Genomic DNA, 20,368 nt, shown 5'->3' with positions numbered 1-20,368 from the left:
TTCCCAAAAAGTCTTCATGCTGGTAAAGATTTATATTTTAATGAAATCTCTTCACAAATAAAGCAAAATCATGCAACGATTTAGGGTCAACAATTCGCGCATTTCATTGTTTTGCGAGATTTTGCATAAGCATCAGAACTACGCAAAAAGTAAAAGGTGTTGTATGAGAAGGATTTTTCAATCATTTCATTTTAGGCTTTATTCTGAAATTTATTGTTTTCTCCTCCGTGTTTGCGTTGTTGACACATATTACCTCCTTGTACTGTGAAACACGTGCGCAAATGTTGTTTTATAGAACATTACAGTTGCACAGGTTATGCATTTCACTAACGGTCCAAAATAAAATTTGTTTGTTAGCCACTTACTTACAACCAAACAGAACTATGTAAATATGCCTTGAGTTGTTTATTACTGAGGATTAAGCAAAGGTGTTTGTGAGGTAGATGCACTGCTTGTTGACGTCTCTGTCTCTAGTTTGCGTCCAAATGACAAAACCAAGCAACACAACAAGATGCTCACAAACACGCAAGCGCATTGGAATGACAGGACTCCAATGCTCTCCCAGGCATTGAACGTGACTCGAGCAAGTATTCCAATCAACAAGGCGACTGCAGTTTCAATACCGGATATCCACGTATGTGATAGACACTCGTCAATTGGATAGGCCAACTCTGTAGCCATATCAAAGAGCCAGACTTCTGCCGCCCCCGTAAAAATCCCGAACAAAACGTTGGTTACAAATATCGCCTGAGTGTTTCTCATACGGACGCTTATAATGATTGCAACTGTGGACAGAAAAACCGCTGTAGTTCCCACTATTGAAAGCAAGTTGTATTTCTTGATGTAGTGGATAATCATTCCACCTGCAAAGAGACCCACCACTGCACCTATGCCGTACATGCTCATGATTTCTCCACTTAACAATGCTGGGCTCTGGTGGTAAGAAATGTCAAGCCGTTCTACGATTTCAGACATCATCATCGTTTCGATTAGGCCTAACTGGAATATCAACCCAATGACTATGCTGATCAATACAAAAGCTGGGTCTGTGAAAAGTGTTTTGGTCTTTTTCCAAAATTCTGTCATCGTTTTATCCATATGTGTGTGAATGTAACTTTGTATTTCAGCAGCCCTAGGTGGCGTGGGAGGTGTATCAGTCAGGAAGATTGCAAACAAGACGGTCACAATAGCAGATATGCCCAAGTATACCGCGTACATGTTGCGAAGTGAACGTTGCGCCGATGCCATTTCCTCAGGGTTAAGATCATGATCGTCTCCATTGGTGTGATTAAATGTATGTACCAGCTTCGGCGGAATCGTGTACCCCAAGTCATCCCCAACATACAGGCCCATCATGTTCAGATAAATCGCCAGACGAACTTGCTTTTTTGGAAACCAGAACAGGGCGAAAGTGGTTGGGGTAATCACACTAACAGTTTCAGCAATCCCGCAGAAAATTTGTCCAACAATAATAAGAGCAAAAAAAGAACGATCGAGAAACGAAACAGTCACTAACAATAGTCCAACTGTTGAGCTGATTGCCATAATTAAAATTCCAGCCCGCATTTTCATTTTGCCGTTGAAGATCATCCAAGCGAATGGAACAGTGAGAAATATAGCTCCGATGTTTCTCGCGTTGGTGATCCAATCCACTTGTGCGTGGGAGGCCTTGAAGAACTGAACGTAAAAGCTGCTGATTTGACCGTAACTTGCGAAGGAAATTCCTGATAAGAAATGCAAGATGAAGAGCCCTAGAAGGAAGACCCATCTGCGGGTATACAAAGTCACGTTGTCGCTAGATTCCATTAATGCTGCAAGTGTTTCAAAGTTTCAAAGTTTTTAAGTATTTTAGAAGAGCTGGAAATAAAAAAATATATTAGGTCAAGCAAGAAAAATAACACTCATGCTCAAACAAAAACAAATATTTTGTAACATTTGTGCAATGCCTGGGCACGTTAAGAAAAGCTGTTATACGGTAGAGCTACTTACACAGAAACTCGCAACACGTCGGTCTGTAAATTGCTGACTCAGCAATTATTATCACCTCAAACGCCTATGCTCCGGTACGTCACCTATCGGAAATTCCCAAACCGGCATGTTGTGAGTTCCTGTGTTAGTAGCTCTACCTTGTTATACCGTGCTGGTAGCGCTTTCTTTTGGAGTTTGGAAAATTAAGCAGGCGCTAGAGTAACAAATACCTAACATCACGAAGCGGGCTTGTTATAAGTTAGTCATAAACAAAAGATGTACAAACTTTTTTACAGCAAACTAGACACGCTATTATTTATTGATATTTTGGAAACGTGGCTAAATTCCTACAAAAGTCAGAATGACATGACCGTTGTGTGATTATGTGATGGATGATATCAACATTTCAACAAAGAGATTGATTTTTTTACATTCAATTCACTCTCGTTTTACTATACTTACATATACTGCTGCAAACTGAATAATTTAAAAAGTGCACAAAACGTACAACAAGCAAGACCGTACATAAGAGACGTTATTCAAACTAACGCTCTAACATGTCGGCATTCATTGCTGGTGTTGAATTTCAGGATATTGATTATTGCTCCCGCATAGAAAATCCCACGGTATTTTCCATTATTGAGCTGATTTCTGCCACGGGATTCGACTGTTTTTTTTTAATGAAGAATGTGTTTAGACTCAACATTAGGCTATTGGCAACTTGTTTTGCCTGAAACAACATTTTTACAATGTTTGCGTATTACTAAACCGAATAATGCTCGTCTTTTATTGCGATTGACAAAACAGCATACCTCTTGGAATTGGCAGTGTTATCCATCAGTCAAAAACTAATGTTTAGTCCTAATGCAGACGAGACTCTTTCCAGCCAACACGTTGTCGCATGGATACACGGTATAATGCATTTTACAGGGCGGCCACACTGTAATCGGTGTGTAACGTTCGCCAAGTTGCCCAGGATATGATTGTCACTTTCGACACCGTTTTGATTTCAATCATTCCTCAAAATATTGCTAATGTGTTTCAATCAACGGTGATTCTTGATTTTGTTGGTCGTTTTCTATTATCTGTTCATAGTTCAACTCTAACCGTCGATTAAACGAAGACACCAGACAACATAGAATGATGCTCCAAAACACGGCTGCACTTTGAAACGAGAGCACACCTATGCCACTCCATGCATTGAACGCAAGTCTTCCAAATATACTCAAAAGTAGACTGATCGCCGTTTGGGCTCCGGTCATCCAAATGTTGACCAATGTCTCATCGATTGGATATGTCATCTGCGTGGCCATTTCGAACAACGCTACATCGCTGAAGCCAGTAAAAAATCCGAATAACGCGTGACTTGCATACAGAGCCGTGGTGCTCTTCCAGGCGTAGCTGATAGCAATTGCAACAGTCGATAAAAACACAAAAGTGCTACCGCTTATTGCGAGTATCCGATATTTTTTGTAGTAATCCACAAGCTTACCGCCTACTACAATGCCTGCTATTGACCCCAGGGCGAACACACTCATGATGTAACCACCTAACGTGGCTGGGTTTAGCTCCTGAGCAATATGACCGCTCGCAATAATATCAGGCAACATTCGATTTTCTATCAAAGACAATTGGAAGATAAGTCCAATTGAAATGCAGATCAACACAAACGACCTGTTGGTAAACAGTTGCTTTGTCTTTTTAAAAAAGTCTGTTGAAGACATTTCTTCCATCAAAGGATCTATGTTTCTCATTTCTTGTGCACGTGTTGGTGGTGTGGGAGGTTTATCAGTGATAAAAATTCCAAATAAGATGGTAACGACAAGAGAAAGGGCGAAAAATGAGCCGTACATGTATCGTAATTTACTTTGTCCCATTGCTAACTCACTAAGAGTCAAATACTGTTCCAGCGTCCTGTGCTGATTTAATGTAAACACAAGTAAGGGTGGGACGGTGTAGCCCACGCCGTAACCGACGAATAATCCGACAATATTGAGCGCTATAGCTGTTCCCACTTGGTTTTCTGGGAACCAAAACACAGCGAATGCTGATGGAACTGCTACACCAACAGTGTCTGCAATTCCACAAAATGCTTGTCCAATGATTATTAGGGCGAACAGTCCACGATTTACCAAAGACAAAGTCACGAATAACAGCCCAGTAGTCGAAGCCACTGCCGCTATTATTATAACTCCCCTTAGTCCTATTTTGCCTTTAACAATCAACCAAGCCAATGGTAAGGTAATAAAAAAGGTACTGACGCTTCTTGACCTGATAACCCAAGCTACCTGCGACTTTGTGGCACTGAAAAACTGCATGTAAAAATTATAGATTTGTCCGTAACTGGCAAAAGATATTCCAGCAAAAATTTCCAATATGAAAAGTCCAAATAGATAAGCCCATCTTCGTTTATACAACTTCAAACACCTCTGGTTGTCCATTGCATTTTTTTACCTAACCCTACAAGTTAAAAAAATCCATCATCTAAGCTAAGTTTCATATGAGACATGATTTAAAACATATCAAAGCATGATTTGGATGCTAAAACTACTACCAAAACTGTGACATCTTGTTTATCGCCACTTAACAAACATCTGCCACAGAATGCACAGCTGCATTTTCTGCAACAATTCACTTCCAGGATGTTAGAGGCTTGAGCCAACAAAGCCGTTGTACGCAATTCACAATACATTTTGTTCAACATAATAGGATTGTTAGTAAGAATTGCTTTTACACTTTTTGGCTATCCCCCAAAGAAAGCAATCCTTCATTTAAAAGTACAAGTTATTTTTTTGTGATATAAAACCAAAGATAATTTTATTTACTCAGTTTACTCACGTTTATTCTAACTCTATAGCACTACCAAGTGACAATCGTATGTAGGATACTTTGCGTACAGATTTAATAGTTGTTCTCTATTCGTATAGGATCAGTTATCACATACACCCTCTATCACTCACGCCATAAAGCAGGGGTGGGGCCGCATGTGGCCCACTTGCCGTTTTAATTTTAATTTTTGAAAAAAAAAAGACGGATAGATATAATGGAGCTAGAGGTTTTCCAGAAAGAATAGACAAACTATTTTTTAGTAAAAATAAGTGATAAACTTGTATGCCTTGTTTGTTGCAAACATGAGCAGCAAAGAAAAAATCAAATCTGGAGCGATAAAATATAAAACCACTTCTGTGCTTTGGGTATTTTTACACGGAATTTGAATGTAAGAAAATATTTGGCCCGTCCGAAAATGTTGTGCAATTCATGCGGCCCGCAGTACTAAGTAGGTTTCCCACCCCCGCCATAAAGCGTTTAACATTAGCCGGCCAGGTACGCAAAGCCAAGAAAATGGAAAAAAAGATGGGTAAACCGTGTTGGTAAATCTGTCGGGTCGTAATTGTAAAATGCATATTTCCTTAGGGAGCTTGAAACTATGGGGCAGGATTTTTTTGCCTTGTCCAACCGGGAGGTTAGCTACAAGGGCATTGATTTGATTTGGTAGTAAACGAACCTATTTCCCTTCGCGATCATTAAAGTGTGTGTTGATCTTGCGATATATAGCAATTGAATGCCTTCCGAAACCCGTCAAAAATCAAGTTTTTGGTCAAGGTCGCAAACCAGGGGTGTACGTGCAACATTATTAAGTGATAGATCAAATACAATTAACACGATTAGACCGCACCCGCACTTCAATGTAACACAATTTGTTTTGCTTTGTTACTAATCGCGCCAGTATCGACTTCAGTTAACAGCTCCCAGTAAAACTTAAAACTTTAACTCATTGTTTGGTTTCCAGTAAAACTGCACCGGATGTACTGATTTAATAAAAAACAAAAGACATTTGGGTCGCTCGTTAACACCACACTAAAACAGTTGGCTTTCTTGTATTGGCATAGTTTAAATCATTATTTATATCTAAGAAAAACAGTAAGTAGTACGTATCGTTTACGTTTCATTTTGGCCAGTGTTCATAATTGTTGTACAAATATAATTCTTTTTCACTTACCAAACATACTTTGTAAGTAGCTTACTTGCAGTAAAAACACGAAAGCAATGGATGTTAATAATCAACTTAAGTTGTACAAACGAAGACGGGTGTTTCTTTTCGGGTTATTTGTTTTACAATTTTCAAATCAACTGGTTTTATGTTCAGCTTTTTAAAACCACACCGGAACTCGTGGATTGGATCACCAACGCAAGAAACATTAGTGCTATATTCATCACATTTCCCCTTGCCTTATTGGTTTTCAAGGATAAAATTGGACTCAAAAGACTCGTTCTTGCAATCTCCTGCAGTTCGACAATTGGTCTTCTCCTCCCACACCACCTACTTTAGCTCAAGATCTGAAGAATAAAGCTGTTAGAAGTCAAAGGTCTGCAAAAGAATTTCTTTATCAAACGAAGCAACTTTCTACTATTCCATCCTTTGCTTTAATCTGTATTGTTAGTGGGTTAGTGTTGCAACTAGAATTAATTGAAAGTATGTTCATGTCTGAAATCATTACTGACCTTCAAATCTCACATCATGTTTCAGCTTCAACGTTAAGCGGTTACATCATGTGCTTGTTGAGTTCTGGCGCAATTATTGGCCTTGGAGTTGGAGGGAAAGTTGTTGACCGTTGCAAAAATTACAAATTTCTAGCGATAAGCGGATGTTTACTAATACTTCTTTCAACCTTGGGAATTGCAATCAGTGCGGTATACAGGAATATTCCTGGAATATACGCTTGCAATGCATTCTTTGGATTCTTTGTTGGGTTTAGTGCCGTTGTACTGTTTGAAATGACCACACAAGTGACATACCCTGTTGATGAAACCCTCGTCAATACTTGGTTAGCTTGTATTCAGACGGTGATCACCTTCTTGTTGGGCGTTTAGGGTCATGTTTCTACATTGGAAGAGCATCGGCGTACTTGCGTTTCAATACGCATGTGTGTTGATAGGTGTTCTGTTGTTGTCTTTAGTTTCGTCGAGAAATCGCAGATTGGAAGTTAACAACGAAAACGGGATAAACGCAATACAACTAATCGACAATATTTGTTTACATGTGCGCCAGAATATACTTTCAAAACTTGCCTAAACGGACCAGGAGACATAATTACTTACATGTGTACAAAGACTTTCAATTATATCGATTTTAGTGAGTCAGATAGAGGCAACTATGTAAACTAGGTGAAATGGTGTATGATATTTTTTAAGTTAATATTTAGAAAGACTTTTAAAGTGAAAAACGTATTTTTACATGTAGTCACTTAAGTACCGAAGTACTAATACTGATATCGGATTAAAACTGGGTATCGGTCCAACCCTATTTAACGCGTTCAATATGTTTGACGGACTTCTTTCAAGTATCATGTGGATTGGGATTTCCAATGAAAGTTTCTGGGGACAAATGCGACTGTCCGTTTATTGAACTTGAAATACATCGGCCCGTGTGATGAATGTGTGTTCGGCGCGTGTCAAGGGCAACGCTTTGCATTTTATAAACTTGAGTTTAACGTATTTATCATGCAGAAGTCGTTGTTGAAGTGAACAGAAGAAAAACATGATTAGAAAATACATGATAGCAAGCACTATTTTTAAAGTGTTATCTTATGGGTGGTGTTGAGGCATTGCAGCAGACAGGGCAACGCAATTATGCGCAATGATCGAGACAGTTAACAAAAGCCCGCACTTAGCAGTTGTTGGCTAAGTCGCGGCCTGCGCTAAAATGGTAAGAACGCAAATCTGGAGCAATCAATTGCAGCAATAATTTTGTGCACAATTTTACACATGATTATAGTTTTCGGTGCATGAAAGCTAATGTAACAGCAATAAGGCATGACAAGTTGCACTTTACCCAATGTCATCTGTTTTGATCTACAGCGTTCTTAATGCTATACGGACAATGTCTTGTCATTAGCTGTTTTGATGAGACCTTGTAGAACAGGGGTCGGCAAACTTTTTTGCAATGCGGACCGTTTTTAAAACTAAAAACAGCGTAAATTTGCAGCTTAAAAGTTGACTTTGTAGTATACAATGTTCATCCTGGATTTAAACTGTTAATGTGTGCCAACTATAAACTGAATACAGTCAAGTTACATGTGGGTTTTCATGTGGCATATTTCGAATAGGTGATAACAAGGCCTTCACTTTTAGGTCACTGTTTCAACATGTGCGCCTAGCGGACGTAACAAAACGTAAAATAATAAAAAAGGCCAGTTAAAAAGGTTTTATGTTGGCAAAGGACTAACGAAACATTTGGAAGATTAAAATCTGCAGCAACAATCAGATAATGCCAGCTATTTATGTTTCGTAAACTGGGTTTAAACGAAATTTTGTTTATTTGACGGAATGCAAAACAGTTGCCTGCTGGCTTTACAGTATAATAAGTTGTTTTTCATATATTTAAACGCAGCCCTAAAAAATATATTTAAACGCATATCTTAAATTGAGTAGGCATTTGGAAGGCACATGTTTGCTTGCAGATTTCAGGCGTTATTCGGTTTCAGGTTTAGAATGCAATCTGGTATATGTCGTTTGATTATTTGCAGTTCAGTTTGTGTTTTGTCAAACTTTTAACAAATACACTCGGATTTGATATTCTTTGTTTTACAGAAAAGACTATTTATAGAAAATCATTACAATCCATACAAGATATTGCGTTGGAAACGCTTTTCTACAAAATTTACCACAGGAATTTCTGATGTCTCTGGAAATTTCCAACCAAATAATATTGTACAAACGAAGATGGGCATTTCTATTGGGATTTTTTATTTTGGAACTTTGTGCCGGAATATCGTTTGCCAGTTACGGACAAATCAACAATTTTTACGTTCAGTTTTTCAAATCAACTCCAGCAGCAGTGGATTGGATCACCAATGCAAGAAATATCAGCGCTATACTTATTACATTTCCTATTGCTTTAATGATTTTTACCAACAAGATCGGATTTAAAGGGCTGGTTCTAATAATTGCTTGCAGCTCGACCATCGGTCTTTTGTTTGTTACTCTGTCTTTCATCGATCGTTCGTTGTTTGCTGTAATAGTAATTGGACAAACTGTATCTGGGATTGCCGATACATTGGGTTTGGCCATGCCTTCCACTTTTGCTGTGCTTTGGTTTCCAGAAAGCCAAGTTGGAACGGCGATAGCACTGAACGTTCTTGGTCTATCCACCGGCAATGTAATCGGTTACACATTGCCTTCATACCTTGTAACACCTTCAAACCATACTTTACAAGTCAATAAGGTGTTAACCCAGGGTGCCTTAGCTTCAGGACAACGCCAATTGCGTTACATGTACGGGTCATTTCTGGCAACATCGGCAGCTGTAACTATCTTGTTTTTGATTTTCTTAACTGATAAACCTCCCACACCACCAACAGTGGCACAAGAGCTCAAGAACAGAAGCGAACAAGTACAAAAACCAATAAAGGAATTCTTTCATCAGTCGAAGGGACTTTTTACCAGTCGTTCTTATGTTTTGGTCTGTATTGTCATCGGATTTATATTGGACACAGTCTTTGTTGAAAACATTATGATGTCTGAAGTCATTACAGATATTCGCATCGCAAACCACGTTGCATCTTCTACGTTAAGTGGTTATATCATGAGTACATACAGTGTCGGCGCCATTATAGGACTAACCCTTGGTGGAAAAGTCGTTGACCGTTGCAAGCGATACAAGATACTCGCTCTCTGTGGAAGTACTCTAGAACTTATGTCGACCGTGGGGGTCGCTGTTAACGCAATTTACAACGTAATTCCAGGGTTGTACGCATGTAATGCACTATTTGGATTCTTTGCAGGATGTACGGTTGTCGTTTTGTTCGAAATGGTCACACAGGTGACTTATCCGACAGACGAAACGCTTGTCAACACTGTGATGGCCGGCATTCAATCGGCTGTCGCTTTGTTAATGGCCGTTCTTGGAAGAGTAATGTTTCAACACTGGAGAACTATCGCTGTATTTGCTTTTCAAAGTGCTTGCGTGTTGATGGGGATCCTACTATTGTTGCTAGTCTCGTCCAGGAATCACAGATTGGAAGTTGAGGACAACAATGACACAGAGGAAACAGAACAGGAAGCGCAACAAACGTTGCTCGTCTCTCAACAATGACAGAAGATTGATATTATTTTGAAGTTTTGTATAGTTTCGGTAACACATTACTTGTTTACAAATATGTGGTAAATCAAAAATGTTTTTAGGGATTTATTTTATTGTCATGTAAATTGGTTTTCTTGAACGTTTCTTTGATTGCATATAGCAGGGGTGGCCAAACTGCGGCTCTTTGAGCTTTTGATTACGGCTGTTTAATGTTGCACATGCATTTCCCCATCTTGTTGAGTTGTTTAACCTGTTTACACAACAATACATTCTATCACGTATTAACAATAGACTAACTGTTTGTAATAACCAATGTACATTCCGAAAACCGAAAAGAACGTTATTGTAGAAGCGTGCTAGCTTATTGGTTGTAGTCAAATATATTGTCAGATTGAAGCAGAGAAATAATTGCAAAAAAAGATAAACAGGAAACTATAACATTTAAAACAGAATGGGAGGAGCAGTTTGCATTCATTGATAATGGAAGTAAACCTGTGTGTCTTATTTGTCAAGCTCCACTCAATCATTTCAAACACCTTGTAGCCCAGGTGGAGACTCACAGTATCACCACACAACAATAATCATTATTTGGAGCAAAAAAGATTTATAAAATCGTATGTAATATCACCACAGCTTGCAACTATATGAGCAAAAAATGTGACAGATAAATTAGTGTTTCGACTCGATTCTATTTGAATAAGGAACTGCTGATGCTTTTTTGAGCCAGTCCCATGCGAAGTACAATCCGACGAAACTAAACACAATTCACCATGCATGTTGATGTGGGAAATAGTTTTGCAAGGAATAAATAAACTGTTTGTGTGATGTATGTATTTATCGTTAGATGTCGCTCCTGTGTTATATGACGTCACGTGTCGTATATAACCGTATACCGCGTCTTAAACGTGGCAGTCAATACAGGTAACCGCTTGAAGGTGTGTGCGTATTTAACATGGTGTCAGAAGTGTTTTTTAAATAAAATGGAGGGTTCGTTCTCACTACGGGAAGCTATGCGATGGAGTGGCAATGTGTTACAAAACTGGATTAAGTTTATTAGGGGATTTAGGTTTTTTTAACAGCTGTTGGTTATGACGAAACAGCTGCAAAAGGTAACACGTCGATGCTGCTGCACGTGGTGGAGAGCAAGGTCAAACGATCTCCTCAACATTTAAATTTGAAGAAGAACAAGAAATGTACTTTGAAGCTGTGATTAATGTATTCAAAAACTACTGTTGTCCTAGAAAGAACATCACCAGCGAGTGATACAGTTTTTTTTTCTAGAAATCAAAACTGTGGTTAAAGAAGAGATGTTTTTATAACCGATTAAAAAAAACTCTCTAAAAACTGTGATTTCGTTGATCTTTGTGCCTCACCAATCCGAGACAAATTATTTGTATCGAGTGTGATCAACTTCGCCAGTTTGCTACGGGAAGAATAATTAACCCTTAAAAAGCTATTAAAATGTGCATAACAAATGAAACAGTAAGAACACAAACCACCGATCAACAAGTTTAACGAGTTTTTGCTTGGATGTTAGTCAACGCCAACCGCGTGGCAATCAATTACCAGCGCTTCGAATTTGCAGATTCTGCGTCTTGCGACATGACGTCAGTCTCTTGCGACATGACGTCAATTTGCAGATTCTGCGTCTTGCGACATGACGTCCTGCCTGGGGAAGGCGACGCTTGAAGTGTGGTCGAAGGAACCACTTCGCTCGATGTTGCAGTGTAACTAATCACCCGCAAGCGCAACGCGCGGTTACAATTCAGATGTACAACATGTAATCGGTAAGTACTACCAGTTTACCAAAAGATTGGTTAAATGACATTTTTGTGCTTTCATGTACACTTCGTTTTAAGATAGGCACGAGAGCCCTAGCAAATATTTTGTCACGAAATGATTTTATAAAACAGGGATGCCCATATATTTCTTGCACCAATATTCGATTGATCTCATATATTGGCCACAATATTGCAGTTTGTGGGACCACAAGTTTAACACTTCAATACAGAAGGCCATCATTTACTCTACCATTTGTTGTTGTGGAGATTAATGCATTGCCTATTATAGGATTGAATGGAGCAGTACCTCTTGGCCTAATAAATAGACTTGAATCGATTGTTAGTGACGAACAAAATTTGCTGTCCAGCTTTTCAGATTTATTTCAAGGGTTGGGTTGTGTTTCAGGTTGTCACCGAATAAAGACCGATAGCAGAGTTTGTCATGTAGTCCGTTCCAGCAGAAAAAATTAATTTGCACTCAAGAACAAACTACAACAGGAGCTACAAAGAATGGAAAGCATGCAAGTAATCAAAGTATAGAAGAACCAACTAAGTGGGTGAACTCTCTTGTAATAGCAGAAAAGAAAAACGGAAAATTAAGACTATGTTTGGATCTGCCAGATTTAAATAAAGCAATTTTGCGTGAGCATTTCTGTCTTCCGACTAGATAAGAAATCATTAGTCAATTTTCAAAAGTATTTGCTAAACTCGACGCTTTGTCTGTCTTGGCAAGTAAAATTGGATGAAGATAGTTGTAGGCTTTGTACGTTTAACACTCCGTTTGGACGTTACAGATTTTTGCGTATGCCATTCGGCATTTGTTCTGGGACAGAAGTGTTTCACATGTTGGTGTACATAATGTTTGAACACATGAAATACAACGCCAACCGTTAGAACGTCACCAAGCTAGTGACCTGTTCTGGTTGAACCGAAAAATATTTATGGTAACAGTGGACTGCTACTCCAGATATCCAGAAGTAACCCCGTTGACTACAACTTCTGCAGCATCTGTTATAAGTGGTTTAAAAACATTTTTTTCCAGGTTTGGAATTCCCGAAACTGTTATAAGTGATAACGGTCCTCAGTTTTCTAATGAAGAGTCTGCAAATTCGCCGAGGAATGTGGTTTTGTTCACGTAACCTCGAGTCCACTTTATCCACGATCTATAACGGCTAGCTGAGAGGAGTGTCCAGACAACGAAGCAACTACTTAAAAAAGCTCACGCCAGTGTACAGAATTTTAACAAAAGTTTGTTAATATTTAGGAGCGCTCCTCTCCTTTGCAGAAAGTCACCAGACCAGCTTCTTATGGGTCGGCAAATCAGACACACGATGTCCCTGGATATTGAAAAGTTAAAAATTCAACTTGGCGTCCGTTTGAAAAAGAAAGAAAACAACAAAAAAGAAGATGACAGGGGAACAAGAAACATGCTACAATTACAAGTCGACGCTCCTGTAAAACTGTACAATACTCAAAACAAACTATGGTATCAATAAGGAGCTATCGAAAAACAGTCTCATTGGTCTTATCTGGGAAACAAAAGTTAGTCATGGTGTATTCTACCGGCGTAATCGTGTTAATTTACGTCCATTAAATCCTTACACTTCCAGACGTAAGTTCAATTTGAACGAAAGGAAGTTGTGATGTATCAATTTATTGCTAAATGTCGTCCCTTTGTTATGACGTCACGTGTCGTAAATAACCGCATACCGCGTCTTAAACGTGGCAGTCAATACAGGTAAGGGCTGAAAGGTGTGTGCGTTTATGACAGTCTCGTGATAATGCACGCTAAATGCACTTATTTAAGGTTTACTTGGAAAATAAGGCGATGTTTCCTAAAGTGTGTTCTGCCATTGCTTCCTAATGGTTTGCTAAATGGTGGGTAGAGATATTAACAAAAAAACTCACAACAGACACAGTTTGCTAAATTCTGATAGATGGCGCAAAGAGCATATTTATTTAAATTTAAATTGAGAGTGAGGCTGAGATAGGGTTAGAAATCAATTTCATATTATAAAACCTCGTCTCAACCCTATCCCTCAGTATTTTTTCACAATTTTTTTTTATTGCGATAACTAAGACACGAAGAAAGGCAGATACATGGAAGTACAACAGAACAAGCAGACAAACGCTAAGTATCACTTGACTAAGCACTCTGCACGTTTCTTTTTCTTTTAGTAGCAATAATTAGTTCGGACTGTTTCGTTATTTTTAATGCGTTAATAAATCTGTTCACAGTAGGTTTGTTTTGTGCATATTTACATTGGTATATTACAAACCGGGCACATAGAAATATACAATTTAACAATGGTGTAACAGAACTGTACGAATGGGTTCCAAATAAACATAACGCTACATTCGGTTTAATATTCAGTAATAGTTTGCGAGAGATCCAAGAATTAACATTTTCCCAATATAGGGCGACAACTTTACAAGTGTAAAACAAATGAAAAATGGTTTCAGGGAAACTTTGACAGAAAACGCACTTTTCTGAAGTTACTATGCCAAAATTGTATAGTTTATTATTTGTTATTACCGCTTTTAAGTTTAATTTGATTTGAAACGCCCTTAATTTTGTTTCTAAGGTACAGTTATACGTGTTCCTGTACACTTCCCTCCAGTTTGGCTTTTCTGTACTAATCCCAATGTCGGTTTCCCATTTTTTCTGTTCTTCTGTTGGCGGTTCTGATGTGTGATCTTTTACGAAGGTGTAAGTTTCTTTGACTGTGCCGCGCAGGGCTATGGTATGCAACCAAGTTGGTTCAGTTTCAGTGGGTACTCTGTTGATTTGTCGGTCGTTTGTATCCCAATTCTCTGGGATTGCGGCGACTAATTTGATAAAATTGGTGAAATCTTGATTTGTTGGCTTAAAGTTAAATTTGAGGGTAAGTTCGTCGTATGTATAGTAATCACCATCGTTGTTAAGTAGATCAAGGTGACTGAAAATACCAGCGCGAATTAGAGGTGGCATGTAAAAGGGTTTTAGGCGTGATCGGACTTCTCTATTTAATCAAAGGAGTCTATAAACATTAGCGGGGAGATTTGTAAGTTTTGCGAATTTTTTGCAGGCAGAGACTGCCTTTCTTAATGTTCGTAAGGGGATTGATTGAAGGACTGCTGTTTAACCACGAGTTGAATTCTCTGGGGTTCCCGATCGAGGTTTCGAGATCTTTCCATGGAGATGCATACGAATTGTTAAATAATCGATTGACCCATTTGATATCTAATCACACCAGATATGCGTCCAAGTCAAACATATTGATTCCCCCATCCTCAATATTACAACAGAGCTTTGCTCGTTTTACTTTTTCCCATTTTGAGTTCCAAATAAACTTAAAAAAAATTCTTTTAAGGTTTTTGACGAATGCTTCTGGTAATTCAATTGGTACAACATTGACCTTGTAGGTCAAGGTGGGAATAATCAAAGTTTTTAAAATGCAAACCCGCCCAATTAGGGTTAATCCTCTCCCTGACCAAATGTTTAGTATAGTTTTAGTTTTATCAATTAATCCTGCAAAGTTTAAATCAAGCAGTTCTTTTGGGGAGCCGGTAATGGGAAAGTTAATTCCTAAGTAACGAAGTATTTTTTCACAATTGTGCTCTTAAATATTCTTAAATGCTCTTTGCGCCCTCCTTTGGTATTTAGTCAACCTTGTCTGCAAACGTCGGATGACTTGTTTATACTTACCGAGTGAACAAAGAAAAGTCTATACATTAAGGTGGTTAACAGGATTTAAGGATTAAATTGTACTTTTGATGGAATCAAAATAATTATCATTTGGGTCTGCTCGGCTTTTGTGTCAACATTCATGACAGTTGTTTGTGTTGGTTAGTGTTGAGAATTTATCCGCTTGTTTATCATTTCCTGTACTAGTGTTAGGAAATTGATGTATTCAATCGTTTCTGTCAACGCTGTAACATATGTGGTATTTTTTAAGAATCGTGAGTATGTTCGTGCCACGTATTATATAATGTCTGCGTCTTTTGCGATTCTCGTTTTATCAATGTAACAACCCTTACTTCGTTACTATCACAACGGTAAGATTTAGTTACATGGAGTAACATGGTCGCGCTCACCCAGTAACTAAATTACAAATAAACGAGTTTCGAGGACAATAAAACAAACGTATAAATAAGCTATTGCAGCCAGAAATAACGTTTTTTTACAGGGTAAGAACCCAGGATGCTCTCGGGGACGAATTCCGATCAGACTTACAATCAGCTGTTTATCTAGATTTGCTGCCTATGCATGTCAAAACAGAGCAAGCTCGTAAATTTTATTAAGACTCGCAGGGGCAATTCTTGCTGTAACCTTACAGCATTTGAGCGTAGTGCAATAACAGATCTTAAAGACATATGATCAACATTCTACCGACGAGCAAAGGTATATTTACTGTTATTGTGAACGCAGGGTTTATGAGAACAAAATTGATGAGCGTTTGCGCGATTCCAGTAAGTGCAAAAACGATAGGTTTCATTTGTTACTAGATATTTACGTTGCGTTGTTTTTCCGTAGAAATTGCAGGTAAAATTTAAAGTAGGCATAGCATTTGCCATAAAAGTAAGTATTTCAATGCTGGCAATGGATGTTATCCAAGAGCAATTTAAGTTGTACAAACGAAGATGGGCATTTCTTTTGGGATTATTTCTTCTACAATTTTGTGCCGGAATATCATTCGCCAGTTACGGACAAATCAATTGGTTTTATGTTGAGTTCTTCAAATCAACTCCAACAACAGTGGATTGGATCACCAACGCAAGAAATATCAGTGCTATATTCATAACATTCCCCCTTGCCTTTCTCATTTTCAAGGATAAGATTGGACTAAAAGGACTCGTGCTTGTCATCGCCGGCAGCTCTACCGTTGGTCTTCTGTTTGTTACATTGTCTTTGATCGATCGTTCTCTGATTGCTCTGATCGTAATCGGACAAATCTTTTGCGGACTTTCAGAAACTGTTGCAGTAGGTGCCCCATCAACTTTCGCAGTGCTTTGGTTTCCAGAAAATCAAGTCGGAACGGCGATTGCTTTAAATGTTGTAGGTCTGTATGTGGGAAATGAAGTTGGATACACATTGCCTTCATATCTTGTGACACCTTCGAACGATACCGTGGAACAAGAAGGAATGTTAAGCCTTGAAGATTTAACAGAAGGACAACGTCAGTTGCGTTACATGTATGGGGCATTTCTGGCAATTTCTACAATTGTAACTTGCTTGTTTGTGATTTTCTTAACCGACAAACCTCCAACACCACCAACTCAAGCCCAAGATTTGAAGAATAAGGAATTGAAACCTGAAAAGTCTGCAAAAGAGTTTTTTAATGTAACTAAACAACTTTTTTCCATGCCCTCTTATGCTTTAATCTGCATAACCATCGGATTTATATTTCAACTTGTCCTAATTGAAAATATGATGATGTCTGAAATCATAGCTGATCTTCACATTGCGAAAAATGTTGAGCCATCTACATTAAGCGGATATATCATGTGTACATTCGGAGTTGGCGCTATTATTGGCCTCACATCCGGTGGCAAAGTAGTCGACCGTTTCAAAAGATACAAGCTTATGGCGTTATGTGGGGGTACTGCAGATTTCTTTTCGGTTCTGGGAATTGCCATTAGCGCAATATGCAAAAACACTCCAGGTTTATATGCATGTAACGCACTGTTTGGATTCTTGACTGGCTTTACTATTGTGGTTCTATTTGAAATGGCCACACAACTGACTTATCCGATTGACGAGACGCTGGTGAACAATTGGATGACCGGAATTCAAACTTTAATCGCTTTGCTGATGGGCATTCTTGCAAGGGTCATGTTTCAACAGTGGAAGAGTATTGGGGTGCTTGCCTTTCAATGCGCTTGTGTATTGATGGCTCTATTGATGCTAACCTTAGTTTCTTCGAGGAATCGTAGATTGGAAGTTGATGACGAAAGAGTGACAGATGAAAAACCTCAAGATGCTGAAACACCATTACTCAGCTCTCAACAATAACATAAAACACACGAGTCTCTAAAACTTGGCTTACAATTTCGTACAGCAAGCCGTCTTTGTACATTTTTTATATTTTCACCACACAGGCTACTGTTTTGATGTACTGTTTTGTATGTTATGTAGTTAGGTATTTTTGTTGAAATAAGATAATGAAAATGCATATTTTTTGGTAAATAATTTAATCGAACGGAAATATGAAAACGTTATTGCTTGTAGGTCAAAATATTTGTATATTGTTTATCAAATGACTTGTCCATCTCCCATAACCAGATACCATGTGGTATATGTGAAATATACCTTAAAAGATTAAAAAAAAGTTCGTGGTAGGTTTGCGTTTACATCAGAGTATAAAATGACACCACACAATGTTCAAATACCAGTTTCCTTTTTGTCTGATTGGGAAAGTTACTATCAAGGTCCAATATGTTGGCATTTTCAATTAACAACACGACATGCTAAAGTTTAACGTTATATTAGTGAATGATAACGTTTTTTCAAAACTTTTACATTGATGGCACTTTGTACGCGCAAACTCAACTTGATGGCAAATTTCTGCCAGACAATACAAACAAATAATATGTTGTATTTTAAGGTTATTGCGAAATCGCGCTATTCGGATAAAATTGAACCATTATCAGGTGCCAGTTAGAAATTTTTGCACGGTGTCATTAACTTACGATATATAGAGCGCCAGAATTCATTTAGACGATTTAAAGCCATTTTTACAGAATACATTCGTTGCAATAAAAAACACTCTAGAAGAGATTTTTGTAACAATTGTTACTCTATAGGCCCAAGTGTTGACCAGCGTCTCATCCACCGTATAGGTCAGCTGCGTGGCCATTTCAAACAGTGCAAAGTTAATAAATCCGGTACAAAATCCAAACAATGCGTTACATGCGTATATACCTGGAGTGCTTCCGTATATTACACTAATGACAATTCCTAAGTTTAAAAAAAGGTCCATGATACTTCCACATATTGTCAGAAGTTTGTATCTTTTGCACCGGTCAACAAATTTGCCGCCAAATCCAAAGCCCACGATGGCACCCAAACTAGATGTGCACATGATGTAACTGCCCAAAACGGAGGGGGAAACTTTGTGTGAAATCTGTAAGTCAGCAGTGATTTCAGACATCATAATAGTTTCAAACATACCTGCATGGAACAAAATTCCGAAGACAACACATAACAAAACATATGAGAGCATGGAAAACAGCAACTGTTTGACAAATGAAAAACTTTGTAGTCTTATCAACTCTTATATCCTTATTCTTCAGATCTTGTGCAAATGTGGCGTGTGAGAGGCTTATCAGTCAAGAAAATCAGAAACAAAATAGCTACAGCGGCAGATATGGCTAGAAATACTCCATACATGTAACGCAATTGACGTTGCCCTACTGCTAAAGCTCCAAGGCTTGAAATTCCTTTGTGTTTCAATGTATGGTTTGATGGTGTCACAAGGTATGAAGGTAATGTGTATCCAACTTCATTTCCTACATATACACCTACAACATTTAAAGCAATTGCTGTTCCGAATTGATTTTCTGGAAACCAAAGCACAGCAGAAGAGGAAGGCACCCCCAAACCTACAGTTGCTGACAGTCCACAAAAAGTCTGCCCAATTACTATCAGAGCAAACAACGAACGGTTGATGAAAGACAAAGTAAAAAACAGAAGACCGATTGTTGAACTGCCGGCGCTGACTAATATAAGCGTTTTGAGGCCAATTTTGTCCTTGAAAATGAAAAAGGCAAGGGGAAATGTGATAAATATGGCGCTGGTATTTTTTGCGTTGGTGATCCAATCCACTTGTCCTGGGGTTGCGTTAAAGAACTGAATGTAAAAACTATATTAGCGATGGTACAGCACAGCATAAATATTTCTATTAAAAGGGATTGAAATGATAATGTTATAAATCAGAGACATATTATCCGTTCGTGCACAGAACACATGATGTTTGAATATCAACTTTTCCCGCAAAAGAGAACTAATGTTCTGTTTTTGCTTTCGTTCCTTTCCATTGTTAAACTTAAAAGCTCATCATTGTTTTCCAACAAAACGCACGACGACGCCTAAGCGCTAGAAGTCTGTCATTTCGGCGCGTTTCATAGACACCGTTTGTATTTATTTTGTAGTTGATTTTAATTTTACAGTGATTAGATTTCAAAAATTTGGCCACCAAAACACTAAAATAACCGCATCGACTTGTCCCCATAAAAGTGTCGGTCTTAATTTTTGAGTTGCCAGTTTTGCTTGATTTCTCTTTTCTGGGCAACTGTACTATATTTGCAACAGCAGTTGAAAGATTTTGTTCAATGGTTAGACTATTCATTAGCTAGGACCAAACCTTTAATTTGAGTTGTTCTAGTTCGGCCAAAGTAAAACAAAATGGGATTACTTCACACCCCGGCCACATTCATCTTGGTAAATCTAACTTGACGACTGAACTCGGGCCCTTTCTTCACAGAAAAATCAGGCAAGGGCCTGCTGAAACAATGAATTCAAATTAAGTTATTGAGGTTATTTCCCCCTTTCAAC

The 20,368-nt window shown here is 38.3% G+C and overlaps 4 protein-coding genes across 6 annotated transcripts; 2 read left to right on the top strand and 2 right to left on the bottom strand.

Moving 5' to 3' along the window:
- Window positions 1–408: 408 nt before the first annotated feature.
- LOC145223683 (choline/ethanolamine transporter FLVCR1-like) lies at window positions 409–1,806 on the bottom strand. Its single transcript, XM_080090080.1, has one exon. It carries the CDS (start codon window positions 1,804–1,806, stop codon window positions 409–411), a length of 1,398 nt encoding a protein of 465 aa, XP_079946206.1.
- A 51-nt stretch (window positions 1,807–1,857) lies between these two features.
- On the bottom strand, window positions 1,858–4,501 carry LOC145223364 (choline/ethanolamine transporter FLVCR2-like). The gene has a single exon (XM_080089778.1). The coding sequence runs from the start codon at window positions 4,407–4,409 to the stop codon at window positions 3,000–3,002; it is 1,410 nt and encodes a 469-aa protein (XP_079945904.1). The 5' UTR covers window positions 4,410–4,501; the 3' UTR covers window positions 1,858–2,999.
- Window positions 4,502–8,647: 4,146 nt separating this feature from the next.
- LOC145223682 (choline/ethanolamine transporter flvcr2a-like) lies at window positions 8,648–10,063 on the top strand. Its single transcript, XM_080090079.1, has one exon. It carries the CDS (start codon window positions 8,648–8,650, stop codon window positions 10,061–10,063), a length of 1,416 nt encoding a protein of 471 aa, XP_079946205.1.
- A 32-nt stretch (window positions 10,064–10,095) lies between these two features.
- LOC145224260 (choline/ethanolamine transporter flvcr2a-like) lies at window positions 10,096–19,215 on the top strand. 3 transcript variants are annotated; one of them, XM_080090720.1, is made up of 4 exons: window positions 10,096–11,838; window positions 12,239–12,385; window positions 12,875–16,284; window positions 16,349–19,215. In XM_080090720.1, exons 3-4 carry the CDS (start codon window positions 16,189–16,191, stop codon window positions 17,825–17,827), a joined length of 1,575 nt encoding a protein of 524 aa, XP_079946846.1. In that variant the 5' UTR covers window positions 10,096–11,838; window positions 12,239–12,385; window positions 12,875–16,188; the 3' UTR covers window positions 17,828–19,215. The 3 variants fall into 3 exon arrangements, with proteins under 3 accessions (XP_079946846.1, XP_079946845.1, XP_079946847.1); XM_080090719.1 differs by having other exon boundaries at window positions 12,239–16,284; XM_080090721.1 differs by having other exon boundaries at window positions 10,098–11,838; window positions 12,239–16,216.
- The last annotated feature ends 1,153 nt before the right edge of the window (window positions 19,216–20,368 follow it).

Source organism: Phallusia mammillata, chromosome 4, assembly GCF_965637545.1.
Source record: "Phallusia mammillata chromosome 4, kaPhaMamm4.hap1.1, whole genome shotgun sequence".
Lineage (NCBI taxonomy): Eukaryota > Metazoa > Chordata > Ascidiacea > Phlebobranchia > Ascidiidae > Phallusia > Phallusia mammillata.
Note: the sequence above shows the minus strand (reverse complement) of the source record. Positions and strands in the feature narration are given on the sequence as shown.

Excerpts from the sequence above, each read along its gene's own strand:
- LOC145223683 (XM_080090080.1), bottom strand. The coding sequence starts at position 1,806 with ATGGAATCTAGCGACAACGTGACTTTGTATACCCGCAGATGGGTCTTC.
- LOC145223364 (XM_080089778.1), bottom strand. The coding sequence starts at position 4,409 with ATGGACAACCAGAGGTGTTTGAAGTTGTATAAACGAAGATGGGCTTAT.
- LOC145223682 (XM_080090079.1), top strand. The coding sequence starts at position 8,648 with ATGTCTCTGGAAATTTCCAACCAAATAATATTGTACAAACGAAGATGG.
- LOC145224260 (XM_080090720.1), top strand. The coding sequence starts at position 16,189 with ATGATCAACATTCTACCGACGAGCAAAGGTATATTTACTGTTATTGTG. Across the intron at positions 16,285-16,348 it reads TGAGCGTTTGCGCGATTCCA|AAATTGCAGGTAAAATTTAA; the intron begins GTAAGTGCAAAA and ends GTTTTTCCGTAG.